At 41.8% G+C, this 14917-nt stretch overlaps 1 protein-coding gene across 3 annotated transcripts in view; it reads left to right on the top strand.

The window, feature by feature from the left end:
* Positions 1-5582: 5582 nt before the first annotated feature.
* The window catches only part of spire1a (spire-type actin nucleation factor 1a), a 108984-nt gene continuing 99649 nt past the window's right edge, over positions 5583-14917 (top strand). For all 3 annotated transcript variants that reach the window (XM_084327945.1, XM_084327944.1, XM_084327943.1), the window contains exon 1: positions 5583-6208. In XM_084327945.1, the coding sequence (XP_084184071.1) occupies positions 5776-6208 (433 nt within the window). In that variant the 5' untranslated portion in view covers positions 5583-5775. The remainder of the gene's footprint in view (positions 6209-14917) is intronic.

Raw genomic sequence — 14917 nt, 5'->3', positions numbered from 1 at the left:
TATTCTGCAGGCTCTGGATCAGTATCTTGCTCATTTTGTTTTGTCTAATCTATGTCTACCGCACTGAGCAGGAGTCAGGACTAATGCATGTAAGGCTGCTGGCCCTGATGGCATCCCCGGTTGTGTGCTCAAGGTCCTTACTGACATCTTACATTTACATTTAGTCATTTAGCTGAACGCTTTTATCCAAAGCGACTTACAAGTTCTGTACGACAAGTCATCAGGAAGGGCACAACTCTATCAGCTGAGTAACAATGTTCATCAAAATGTTGAGTGCTACAGTGTAGGTTAGTTTATTAGGACAAGTGCATAACAGTAAGGTTAGTTGGGGGATGGGCTGATGGGGAGTTAACAGTGACCTGGATGACTACAAATCCGGCCCCTGATAGTGTGTTGCAAGTAGTCCATTGCGGTTGCAAACAAGGAAAATGTGAGACAGGAAGATGTTCATGTGTGTCTGCAAAACTACCATGTACAGATCTTTGTCAATGCCAAAACTGTGCAAATGTTTCTAAGGAAACGGAGTATAGGGCTACATTAGAGGATGACTCAGATGATAGTGGATGTATAGGGTGAGGGGATTATACAGTAGTAGTGTGATTTGTTTATTTGTTGAGATCAGTTTGACACTGATCCTTCCACACACCTCACTCTTTACTCATTTTACTCCGTAGTGTATATTGTGTATATTGAATATTCCTCTTTACTTTACTTTTTACTTACTTTTTTTACTGTATGAAGCACACTCTCAGGGGCTCATACAGAACCAAGCATTTCATCGTAAACTACCTATTTTACTATTTACTATATTTTATTGTGATAAAAAATGAAACTTGTGTATGTATGTGACGAATAAACCTCTTGAATCTATTTTTGTACCTGCATTCTATTTTGTCTTTAAATGGAAAATAAAAAGGTTAATGAGTAACTTATTGATTTGTAAATTGTTTGACATTATTCCATTATTCCAAATTAATTATTAATACATTTGTCATTACTATCTACTGAACTGTTTTGTGTACGACCTCAATCTTTAGAAAATTGTACCAGCATCTTTAATATTGCAGGTTGGGAATCACAAAGTAAAGTGTTTTTGATACAAATGTGCTGCATGCATCACGGATTGTGTGTTTATGGAGGTTTATTGAATAATTGCCCCGACAGGATGCCATGCATCGGTGTGAAATGCTGTGTTGTTGGTGTAGATAGAAGGCGATATGATTTAAATGTACAGTATGGTTATAACTCTTTCAGTGCCCACCACGACATACCACGTGTTATCAGCCCGCCCCCTGAATGCCCACCACGACAATTAGCGTGTTCTTTTTTTATTAGCGATCTGAATTCATATTTCATCAACCGAGTCTCCCGTTGGTAAACTAGCCCCATCAGGAGCTCAGATGTGAAAAAAGCGCCCCCTATCGTCTCCCAGATGGTAATGCACCCTTTTGGAATGGACTCAATGAAAATGGATGAGAAAAGAAAAATCCGGAATCCACATTTTACTTCTCAGGCATGTAACCCGAGCCGATCGGATTCATTGTGGACCATCAGAACAGCGTGGAATATGTGTTTACAGTATGTAGCGTTGGATCAATAAAAGCGATCGATTTTTGGAATGGCGATCAGGAATTGGAATGATCTTTTTGGAGAACATCTGATCTGAGGTAAGGAATCTATTTTACAAGTCTTGGAATAATCAGAGTTGTATTCGCTGAGCTCTCAGCGTTCGCCCTATGTGTGTGTGTGTGTGTGTGTGGGGGCGATGGCTTTGAGGAAATCAGATAATCGATTTTCCAGATTGCCTATATAGCGTGCATACGTACACATATACTATCGATAATCTAGCGTTTATTTGAAAACGATTCATAAATAGGCCGAAAAATGACAACGTTCTAGAATGTTCCAGTAAAGGGCGTTTATTATGGAATCTTTTTATTTTCCTTGAAAACAAGGGTTTTTCAAAATGCTATAAAACGAAAATGAACCGATAAAAAAACAATCCGCTTCGACAATGTTGACTGGAAAATGAGTCATTGATAAGCGATGGGCAGATTAGACACATAATTTAAAACATAGATTAGGCGTTATTAACGCTAACATTGAAGTGGATGGTGGGCATTCAAACACTAAATCGTGCGCCCCTTGCTGGCACTGAAAGTAACACGAACGTTAGCGCCCGTTTCACAGCTGTATTCAATCGATTGCCTATATCAAGTAGCGTATAATGCATATAACATTGTTTTGAAACCTATTTTGCGAGTGTTAGAATGTGTTTGTTGTCCATTTGCGTCAAGATGTACTCCGTGAATGACACGATAACATCACGCAGCTGTTTACACAATCCAGACCAGGCTGCAGAAACAAATTAGTGGGGGGGCATAAAATGTTCTCGGGGGGGCACAATGGTTTTTCAACACAGGTTCCCTTATATACGTTTCAGCTGGGACAACGGCGCTGTGGCTTGCTTGGTGCTGCCCACGGTGCTGAACTAAACAGCAGAGAGGCAATTGAAAAATCTAATTTCTCTCTATCTTAAGAACTTTCACTTATACAAAAACAGACTGAACTGATATATATAACAGACCTGCTGGGGCAGCGGACTGAGAGCAGGGGACACAAACAGGCTGGATAAGATGGTCAAGAAGGCCAGTAGCGTGGTTGGGGTGGAGCTGGACTCTAGCGAGGGTGGCGGAGAGGAGGAACCTTGCTAAGCTCCAGGCCATCAGGGAAAACCCCTCCCACCCACTATACACAGACTTGGCTGACAGGAGGAGCATGTTATAGGCTCACACTACCTAAATGCAGCACTGAACGGCACAGGAAGTCCTTCATTCCGACAGCCATCAGACTATACAATGCATCACTGTGCCTCACTGCATCACTGAGCACAGAGTGACAGTTACGATCTTCCTGGACTCTTACTTTTTAAACAGCACTGTGCATTATTACACCTACTGTAGACTTCAGTATATTTTTACTGTATTTATTTACTGTGTCTTTTATTCTATTTTTATTCTATTTCATTTTATTCTATTCTTAGGCCATTTGTTTTGTTATTCTTATTTGTGACTTGTTCTGTCTGTTTAATGTTGAGTGATTTGCAGTGTCAAATTTCCCTCAGGATAATACATTTCTATTCTATTCTATTCTATATCTTTGAAAAGTCTCCATTTATTCAACACTTCTGAATTCACTGACAAACTGAACTGAACTGACAAAAATAAGGTGCATAAAAAAGCAAACAAAATTCCTCCACAGGCTACTCACCATCATAAGTAGAGAGGCAAGCGGTGTTTGGGGACAGAGTGAAATCTTCTTAAAACACTGCCCCTCCACTCATTCCTGAACTTTTTTGTTAAGTCCTTCTCAAATGCCAACTGAATTAAATTGGCCTTAGTTGCGTCGATGAAGCATACTAAGGCGATGTTCTGTAAAGACATTCTTGAGGGTAGAAAACAAATTCTCACAGTGTCGTGCTAGCTTCAGTAGTGTTGTTGTTGACATCAGTGCCCACTAGGGCTGTCCCCGACTATGGATTTGGATAGTTGACTTTGATTGACAAAAAAAAGAAAAGATTTTTTTTTTTTTTACCCGGGTGGGCACAGCTGACTCAGTGGGCGGGCCCGGCTCCCTAATGCCCGCCCATGGCGCCGGGACGCGTGTACCACTTCCGCAACGGATTTGATTTCCGGGGTTGGCCTGATTGGCCACTAAGCCCACGTGACCCTACGCTGGCACGCCCCCCTTGCCCCGCTTACGCCTGAGAGTCACACACCAGCTAGCGGCACCCAGAGAGCCTTGCTACTACTAGCCGAGTGATGAATGAAGCTCTATCTGTTTCACCTAACAGCACTATTGCTCCGTGATCATAGCCATCCATCTCTAAAGCTAACCACTATTTGTAAAAGCCACAACCACGTTACCATATGTAATAATGTAAATCATTGTGTTTTTTTTTTTTTTTTTTATCTTTTTCCCCCTCCTTTTTCCTCCGATTTTCTCCCATCCCAATGTTAGTCGTTATGCCAATTCCCAATCCCCTTCCTGGTCGCTGCGCACTTACCCCCCACAGTCGGTCTGGGAGAGTGGAGGCTATCACGTGCTTCCTCCGACACAAATAGTGGTTCGCTTTAGAGATGGATGGCTATGATCACGGAGCAATAGTGCTGTTAGGTGAAACAGATAGAGCTTCATTCATCACTCGGCTAGTAGTAGCAAGGCTCTCTGGGAGGAAAGATCTAGTCCCGACTTTACGAAAATGATTGCGCAAAATGTGCTATTTTGTCAATGGAGAACTTTTTGTTCCTAAATCTACACCAATCAAACTTTCACCCAGAGTGAAAATTGTGTAATTCGCCGAGGTGGGAACGGGATGAAACGATACAGCCTTCACCATATACGGCCTATTGCCTCACTTTGCCTTTTATGTCTCTCTGTCTGTGTTTAGTGTATTTGTATGTTAGTTTTTGTTTTGCTGCTATTTTGGCCAGGTCTTGACTCTTGCTCGAAAAAGAGATCTTTGATCTCAATTAACACTTTGAATGCCACTCACGGCTTTTCTCTGGTTATTACCCCCCGGGTTGAAGGCCCATCACGAGAATATTCGTTTTATTCGTTTTTTTAATTTTTATTAGCGATCTGAAATCATATTGCATCAAGCGAGCCTACCGTTGGAGATCCAGTCACCCCAGGCTCTCAGATGTGAAAAAAGCGCCCCCTATCGTCTCCCAGATGGTAAATCACCCTTTTGGATTGGACTCAATGAAAGTGAATGGGAGAAAGGATTTCTGACTCCACATTTTACTTCTCACTCACGCAGCCGGCATCGACTGGCATCACTCCAGAGCCTGAAGAGCAGAGGGGATTATGTGTTCTACTGTATACATGGTTGATCAATACAATGATCGATTTTTTCGAATGGTGATCAGGAATAGGAATAATCCATTTGGATACCATCTGATCTCAGGTAAGGAATCTATGTTATCAGTCTTAGGATAATCAGACTAGTTTTCACGGATATATAAGCTTTTCCCCTATATGTGATATAGCTGTTTTTACTGTAAAAGCCATCAGGAAATAAGAGCAGCACACATATACTATCGATTATCTAGCGTTTATTTGAAAACGATTCATAAATAGGCCGACAAATGACAACGTTCTAGAATATTCCAGTAAAAGGTGATTATGCATAGAATGGGTGATTTTTTAAATGCTATCAAACGGAAATGAAGCGATAAAAAAACAATCTGCTTTGACAATGTTGACTGGAAAATGAGTCTTTGATAAGCGATGGGCAGATTAGACACATAGCCATAATTTAAAACATAGATTAGGCGATATTAACATTAACATTGGAGTGGATTTGGGCATTCAAGGGGGTAAAGGGGAAAACACGGACTGGCTCTCAAAGTGTTAAGTGACTACCTGGTAAAATAAAAGGTTAAAAAAAAAAACTCTGAATCTGAAATTTGAATTTTTAAAAACAGGGCAGGCACAGAGACCACGCGGAGAGCGCGCACGTCACAGATGCTTCATAACAAACCGCTGCTGCGGCGCAACAATCAGTCGATTGGAGACAGCAGACAGCTGATGGCAGCGCGGAGCGTCTCTACGTGGCGGCGCAGCAACAGCTCATGGTATTAATATAATGTACCGGGAGGGACTACTTTGAAAACATTTATTCGTTATTATTTGTTACCATCGTGTATTGCTTTTTTCACCTCGATCGTCGTTTACCTTTTTATTCACGTGGATATATAAAATGCGAGAAGAATGGCCAACAACGAGCGCATGTTGATTTCACCAGCAGCAGCAGCAGCAACCGTTGCTCCCGGTTTCACCGTCGATTTGAACACCGGGGACGGACTCGTCAACATGGACTGTAGCAGCGGCGGCGACGGTACCGGTGGACTCGTCGAGGAGCTTTCCTTGGAGGAGATCTTGATCTTGTACAGCCAGCCGATCAACGAGGAGCAAGCCTGGGCGGTTTGTTATCAATGTTGCAGAACTTTTGCACAAAAACACCGACGGAGAAGGAGACATTCCAAGTCGTCTCCCGGTGCTACCGGTACCGGTACCTCGGTGTCGGTGGTTGACTCTGCAGTAGGAGCAGCGAGGCTGATCGAAGGACCGGGAGACGTGAGGATCCGGAGAGACGGGACTATTCTATTGCACTACGAGGAGGAGGAGGACAGCAGCACAGCAGGTAATAAACACACCGAAGAAGTGTTGGGGCCATTTATTAATGTCGCATTTGTCCTCCTATCTAGATTTCAAACTGTGCATTGAAACAGCAGATCCAATGTACAGTTTCTTCCCAATCAAGTACTGTTTATGTATCACACAGTACTGTATTTATAGATCTGGTATGTCATAAATGTATAGATGTAGCAGTACTGTTGTATCTGACTGTATATCATATGTCATTATGAATTGAAAATGGGGGACCCTGATGTAAACAAGACTAAAGTCGTTCTCTGGTCTGCATCCCCTTAACAATTGTGTGTATTGAGCCGTACTGTATTGTACCCCATTCTGCAATCTGTTAATAAAATGTTCAATCAATCAATAGCCTATTGTTAAATATTGTCATCATAGCCTGGCAACATCGTGGCGAACACGCTGCATCTTCCTCCTCCAGTGCCACACAATCATCACCAAAAGGCCACCATGAGAATGAATGGAGCATCCCTCTCCCGACACAGCAGCAGCCATTGTGGCTCTTGTTGTCAGCCTCTAAAGCCATGTGGTGCATTTGTTTACAGACGTGGTGGTGGTGGTGCAGTTATTAATTATTCACACATAGTCTTCATTTAGAAAAAAAAATGGTGTTGGATATCTATTTTGTATATAGCCGTCATGGGATTAGGAGCTCACTGAGATAGCAAAACATTATTCTAAATAATGAGTTTACACACATATCACATTGCCATTTTCAAAACCGCAGTTTCTCTCTCTCTCTCAGCGTGTGATGATGTGGTGCAGTGGATGTTTCTGTTTGAAGTGTGGCGGTCAAGCTGGCCACTGTAAACAATGGGCCATGTGATCAATTCAAGGGAGAGATGGAGAGGGAGGGATGGAGAGAGAGGGGGAGAGCACCTTGCGCCCAGAACAAAAGGATATCGATGTGAGCCAACATTAAGTGTAGGGGTAGGCTACTGTTGAACTCCCAATGCAGGAAACTAGTACCGCTCTCTATTTCCAAACATCCCCCTTTCTTCCAGCACCGTTGCTTTTTCTGGCTGCTTGCATCCACGGAGATGATAAACATGTATACTAGAATGCAAAACTTAATCAGGGGTCGGATAACTAGGATTCATTCAAAAGCGTTCATGACCTGCATTTCTTACACTGATACACAAGTCTAGACATTACATGAGCACCACTGTGTGTGACCTTATTTGTTAGGTAAAATCTGTAATATTTATTTACTTTAATGTCGTCAACGGGGACCTCTAGGACCTCTCTTGGTATTACTACTTTGTTTATATTTTTACTAGTTTTGGTGTGGGGTTGGAGTTGATTAGGCCGGCCAAACCTTGTTGGCGTGCATCACAGTCACGACAGGGGCTAGGAGTTGATGGGGCTCAGTGTAATCGGTTACTAAACTCTACATGCGTCGGTCCAAAACAAAAAAGTAAACTAATATATAGTACTAAATAATACCAAGCAGGTCTCTTTTGTCTCGATGTCGCTGATGGCATGACGCCGGATTCTACCTTTTTTAAATCTTTAAACCTTTTTTTAAGTTGAGCATTTGAAAAAATACTCAAGCACACAGATATTCTTGCTTCTTGAAATATACCTACATATAATTCTCTGTATTGAAAGTGTCCACCCTGGACAGGATATGGACAGTGGGACGAGGCCTATACACTGGGGTAGTGGGTGGGTGGGTGGGACTGTCTGACGCAGGTCTGGCATGGCATCAGTGTGCAAGTGATATTTAAAGGGGGTAGTGGAGGAGGAGACCGTACATGCAGCCTCAGGCACTGGGGTTAATCATTTCCTCCTCCTGCTGGGAATGTATTAGCTACCTGGCCTTGCCCCCCTCACCTCTTTATACTCCCCAACTAACCCCTCAGCCCTGGTTCTCCTCATAATAATATTGAGCTGCTTATGCAACCGGCAATTAGTTTCTCACACAACTAGGCTAAGGGAGAATTAATGAAATAATTTCCCGTACATGCTGTTTCAGACGAGCACTTCATTTGCTATGCATCTGTATTGGGACTTTCCATCTTCACTTCTTTTTTCAAGCGGTCAGTGTGGCAACGGTGTACTGCTAAAAATAGAACATAATAATATGCCAAGAATAGGTTCACACACATTATGAGAGGTTTGACTTTGGGGTATCGAGACGAGGAGCAGGGTTTCCTTCTACGTTCCCTGAGCCACCAGCACAGTAAGAACATTACCACCGTGGCCGGCGGCCAGATAGAATAGGCAATTACCAAAACGTAATCGTGCTCAATTTCCCTCAAAAAAAAAGCACAAGGATGGTATGGCCCAGTGCTCACGATGTAGTGCTTTATAATAACCATACCATCAAGTATCAAAGCTCGACTCTTTAGTACTACAACCTGTACTATAGGGCTGGATGTGGAAGAACAAACGCTAAAAGTTAACCCCTGCCACCACTTCTACCTAACACAACCCCCTCCAATGTACAGTAAATTACCAAGTATGGTCTTGTCAATATTCCAATGTACAGTTTTGCTTGTACAGTTGTACAGTGTCCCCCACCCACCCCTCCTACCCCCCCCACCCACCCACCCAACCACCTCCAATGTACAGTTTTGCTTGTACAGTTGTACAGTGTCCCCCACCCACCCCTCCTACCCCCCCCACCCACCCAACCACCTCCAATGTACAGTCCCCCCCCCCACCCCCCAACCTCCTCCAATGTACAGTTTCTACGTCAAATGTATATACTCTCTTTTCTGGACTCTTTTTGTATCACAAACGGTACTGTATTTGCAAATCTGGTATGTCATAAATGTATAGATGTAGCAGTACTGTCTATCTGTATGTCATATATGTTATGAAATTGAAATTGAATGAATTGAAAATGGGGGACCCTGATGTAAACAAGACGAAAGTCTTTCTCTGGTCTGCATCCCCTTAACAATTGTATGTATTGAACTGTACTGTACCCATTCTGCAATCTGTTAATAAAGTTTTCAATCAATCAATCACACAGCTGTTACAGGCAAGGAGGTATTTTGGGACGCCTCTGCCCTCCGTCTTGATTTCTCATTAGACCCAGAGATGAGAAAGACGTGAGGCCTATTAAGCAGAAGCCTCAGCCCAGCCTCTGCTGCCAGTCTCTACTAGCTCTGTGTAGCTGAGAGGCTCCAGGAGGTCACTACCCCCCAGTACGAGTGCGTAGACTACGGCTAGCTGACGGAACGCTTTTAGGTTACATGATTTGACAGACAACCCAGACGGCCACTACGGTACGGCGGACTTGGCCCAGGCGACTTGTCCGACCGATGAAGCCCCACCGCTGTGATCCCTTGTGGTGTAGTCTAGAGTCATATTTGCTGCTGCCACGGTCAGTGGACAATCAATCTTAACGATAAAAGAAGGAATCTCTTGTCTGCGTGCGTGTCTGTGGCTCACATATCATCCGGTTGACTTCACAGCGCTGTGTTGCTGAGGACCCAAGGCAGTTCAGTGTAGGAATTGGTGCCATTTGGCTCAGATGGTGGGATGGCCATGTTTTTGGAATGGGCACTAGTCTCAACAAATGAGCAAGTGTTTTACTTTTACTTATCGATGTGCTTATCGAGTGAACTGGATTAATAAGCGGCACATACTTCTAGTGTAGTTTTTATTTTTTACCTCCGTCACCGATTAGGGATGGGTACCGAATTCGGTACTTTTGAGGTACCGAACCGAAACACGTCGGTACTACCGAGTATCGAATCAAGTGAGAAACCAAAAAAAAAAAATTAAAATAAATATTTTTTATTTTCTTTTTTTACTTTTTTTTTAATTTTTTTTAACTTTTTTCTTTTCATGTCAACGTTCACACACACAACATATGCTTACCTAGGATTTGACTTGATTCAACAACAAAGCAGTCGGAGCAATGACGAGCCGAAAACTGTCGAAATTGTAGTTATTTGAAGTTTGGATTTCTTTTTACGACTTTTTATTAAATTAAATTAAATTTAAATTAAATTTCTTGAGACTAAAGTACCGAAAAAAGGTACCGTTGGGTACCGGTATCGATTCACAGGTACCGGTACCGGTATCGGTTCAAATGTGAAAGGTACCCATCCCTATCACCGATGCAAGATGTTTCCGCTGCAATCGAATCAATTCACGTGGAGAATAGCTAAACAAAAATGGTCACTCCCACTTTTCTATGCCCAAGTCTTGAATTGCTGCATGAGCACATTTTGGTTACCCAGTGAGGAAGCTCATTTAATTCACCGTCTACACCGATCACGAGTTCTCTGATGCACTTGATGATTCCTATTTTTGTTATGTGATTAAACACAGACCAAAGTAGGCTTATTCAAAACATTCTCACCCAGGTTTTATTTTTATTTATTTTATACATGTAGAGGCCAGTCTTTGCTTTGAAAGGCAAATTGAAACGAGTAGAAAAATGTGACATGGGCTCAGTGTGTCGCACTCTCTCAAAACCTTTTCTATTAAGACGGAGGGGTTGGTATTATTCTCCCTGAGAGGATAGTCCGGGGTGACGGCCTGTGCTGCTCCAAATATGCCCACTGTGATTTACTTACCCCGTGTGTAGGAGAGACTTAACGTCATGGCTTAGCCACCCAGCCCTGGCCCAGGCTAACAGAGGACCTAGTGTTTCCAAGGTGAATGTGGCTAGATTAATGTTTTTCCCCCCTCCTCCTCTCTCTCTATGGCCAGCTACAGCTTTTTAAAAACAAGTGAGTTGTACAGACACGAACAAGCATATATGCAACGGTGCTGCTCTCTAGAAGCAAGAACTAGAGCCATTTAGGATAGTTTTAGTCATGGAAAATGTCTTAAAGTGCCACTGCCCCATTGCCCAACAGATGTGCAGTGCTGTGGGTGGGGGCGGGCAGTCCTGTTGCAGAGCTCGTGTGAAAGGAAAGATTCAGGAGGGGGCATACATGACCTTCAATCCCTTTATCAATTCAATTATAAAAAAAATGTATTAGTCCCGCAAGGGGCAATTTAGAGCATGATATGGCAAACGGCTGCATTCCTACACATTCAAGACAAAACGGGGACAAGAGACATACATGACACGTTCAAAGCACAAGAGACATGACACTGCCAGAAAGGGATCCCTACATTGTTGATCTGTCGAGTCCAATAAATAAATATATTCGGTCAGTACAAAAAAGGTGCTCTTTCGTAAAAAAAATTTAATCCAAGGGGTCAAAGGGTGACACTGGAATGTGAAATGATCCTTAACGGATACGTTCAAGTCATTTGTGGCACTTAAAAGAGGAGGCGATTTTTATTTATTTATTACCTTTTGGACTGGTATCAACGTCTTCTGGTTGACTTCAATCGCTGTACTTTTGCCCCTCGAGTCTGTGTTTATGAGCATGTGGAGCGTTCCAGGTTTCAGTAAATCATGTCACAATAGGGGCTGGGCAGAGATCACGTGTGTTGATGTAGCTTAATTTAACCAACTAAATTGATTACAAAAATATAATTGCTAAAAACAGGGAAAAGTACAAACATTTCCTACTCGAGTAAAAGTAATGTTACTTTGATTACATTTGATTTTAAAGGGGCACTTCACCTAAAAACAATGCTGATTTACTTTATACATAATCTCACAAGACAACCTAAAACTCTAAAACCGTTCTGCGAATTTAGTTTGACAGTTATTTAGAGTAAATGACAATACCGTGTCTTATAGGGACTACTACCTTATTTCATTGAGCTGTAAATAACACAGAACATTTAACATTTAGCAAAGGGCGGTTATCGGTTCACTGCAATGACCCATGTTTAACACTTTGATTACCAGCCATGCGGTGTGCCTTACCCCCCCCCGTTGAATGCCACCACCCACTTCAATGATAGCGTTGTGAACGCATAAACTATGTGTCTAATCTGGCCGTCGCTTATCAATGACTTGTTTGCAGTCAACATTGTCGAAACGGATTGTTTTTTAATCGGTTCATTTCCGTTTTTATACCATTTTGAAAAATATAAAGATTCTGTGATAAACGGCCTTTACTGGAATATTCTGGAATACACAAAAAAACGTTGTCATTTTTCGGCCTATTTATGAATCGCTTTCAAATAAACGCTTTATTTTCTAGATTATTGATAGTATGTGTACTTATGCACGCTAGAGAAGCGAGCTGAAAAATCGATTCTCTCATTTCCTGATCAGCGCGCACGCACACACACACACACGCATAGGGCACACGCTGATATCTCTGTGAAAACAGCTCTGATTATCCTAAGACTGGTAAAATAGATTCCTTACCTCAGATCAGATGTTCTCCAAAAAGATTATTCCAATTCCTGATCGCCATTCCAAATATCGATCGCGTTTATTGATTCAGCGCTGGGTACTGGAAATATGTATTCCACGCTGTTTTGCGGCTTGGCAATGACTTGGATCTCTTCGGATGGCTTGCCGGAGAAGTAAAATGAGGAAACTGGATTCCCCCCCCCCCCCCATGTGTTTCATTCAGTCTAATCCAATGGGGTGCAGTACAACAGGGAGAGACGATAGGGGGTGGTATTTTCCCAATGGAGCTCAGAGAGTTTGCAGCACTAACGTGAGACTAGATTGATGAAAATATGAATTCAAATCTCTAATAAAAAAGAAAACGACAAAGACGCTATTTGTCATCGCTAGCACTCGAGGGTCGGCATGAACTAACGACATATAGCGTCATTGGCACTCAAAGTGTTAAACTAGGCCTAAAAAAAATAATGGTTTGGTTCCGGTTGCCGACCGACCCTGCCGATTTAGGTGCGACCCAATTTATTTTATGAGTTTAATTTCTTTTTTAAATTAAAATTAAACTCTTAAATTTTTTTACAATAAAGTTTCATAAAAATCTTAGTCAAACCTTTAGTATTATGGATATTAAACATGCTGGCAGAGTACATGCATCCATGTTGTCGTGGACATTTTAATTAAATAAAGAAATTCCCTATCCATAGTCGCTGTGGGATAAGATAAAATAAAATAAATTCCCTACCTACCCATGGCCTTGCCCTTAACTGACTGCCCAGCTGTAACGTTAAAGTTTAACCAGTAGGCATAATGTGCACCTAAAGACTCGGGCACCACTCGGGTTGGAAACCACCTCAATATCTTCAATGATATGTCTGCACTAGGGATGCTCCGATATTTATATCGGCCCCTATATCACTAAAATAGCTGGATCGGGTATCGGTAAAAAAAAAAAAAAATTATATTCTTTTTATATTTTATATAATAAGAAATAACAATTCAGTACATTAATTTGTTACATTTAGTTTCACTAAGTTAGGAAAGTAATGTTTTTTAAGTCGAGCCTGATGTTGCCTTGCACAAAAGAATGAACCCAGTCTCGTCCACACAGTGAGGCATGCAGTTTATTAATTGAACAATGGGTATTTACATTTACATTTAGTCATTTAGCTGACTCTTTTATCCAAAGCAACTTACACATTTTGTACAACAGGAAGGGCACAACTCTTATCAGCTGAGTAACAATGTTCATCAAAGTGTTGAGTGCTACAGTGTAGGTTAGTATATTAGGATAAGTGCATGACAGTAAGGTTAGTTAGTAGGGCTGGGCGATTAATCGAAATAAAATCTCGATTCATAGACCTATGCAATCTCTTTTTTTTTCTTTTTACTTAACTTTTTTAAATGATGACGATTCTGACTTGAGTTATGTTACAAGAGACTTAAGTTTAAGTCAACCACTTTCATATGTTATGTTGTCTGTTTAAGAGTGCAATAAATCTTTTTATTGAAAAAATAAGAATCGTGTGAGAGAATCGTGATCTCAATTCTTGGAGAGAAAAATTGTGAGCAAGAATTGCCCAGCCCTATTAGTTAGGGTTAGATTATGGGTATCGGATCGGTACTCTGTATCGGCCGATACCCAAAGCCAGGTATCGGTATCGGGACTGAAATAGTGGGATCGGTGCGTCCCTAGTCTGCACTGTGAGTTTGTTGACATGACTGTTTCCGTGGCGGCAGCTCTGTTGTATTACTGATCCTTCACCGTTTGGCCTAATGTCAGATTTCTCTTCATGGTCACTAGGTGTAATGTTACTAGCACGCTTGGCATGTGAAGCCTGGCATCCTTTCTTCTTTTATATAAACGTCGGTGAAATTAAACGCAACGCAAAATGTCTGGTGTAACCGGTAACACCGGTGTGTTGCCATGAGTTTGTTAACCGGTGGAAAAATGTCCTCAACAACATCGCTAATTAATATACCATGCTGTACCAATAAGTAGGTGCGACCAAATAATAGCCCACATAAGAATGCAGATGTAGTTAAATGAATTCCAAGTGTGTTATATATAAGAATGCAGATGTAATTAAATTAATTGCAATTGTGTTATAGCCCAATGCTTGTTGAAAACAGAATAACGAGATGGACTAGAGAGCCGAGCCCAGATGAAAATGTGTGTAATTGGCACATTCTGTCTGTCGTACCGTTGCCATGGAGAGCACGGGACGCTTGAATCAGCAACAACTACATTATCAATGTCCTGTTATTGTTTATGCACTATTGGTATTACAAGAAGTGCCTTTTTATAGCATAATATGCTGAAGTGGTCCCTTTGTTTTTCTATGATGTGGCCAGGGAATCAAATAATTTCTTAAGAGTTGATGGGACTTCAGTAGGATTTCTCTCCGCTGCTTTGCTTTCTGGCTTGTCCGTCTCCATGCCTTTACACTGCTTTAGCACCAGCTT

Source organism: Notolepis coatsorum, assembly GCF_963971535.1.
Source record: "Notolepis coatsorum genome assembly, chromosome: 13".
Lineage (NCBI taxonomy): Eukaryota > Metazoa > Chordata > Actinopteri > Aulopiformes > Paralepididae > Notolepis > Notolepis coatsorum.
This window is presented reverse-complemented; position numbering and strand designations above follow the sequence as displayed.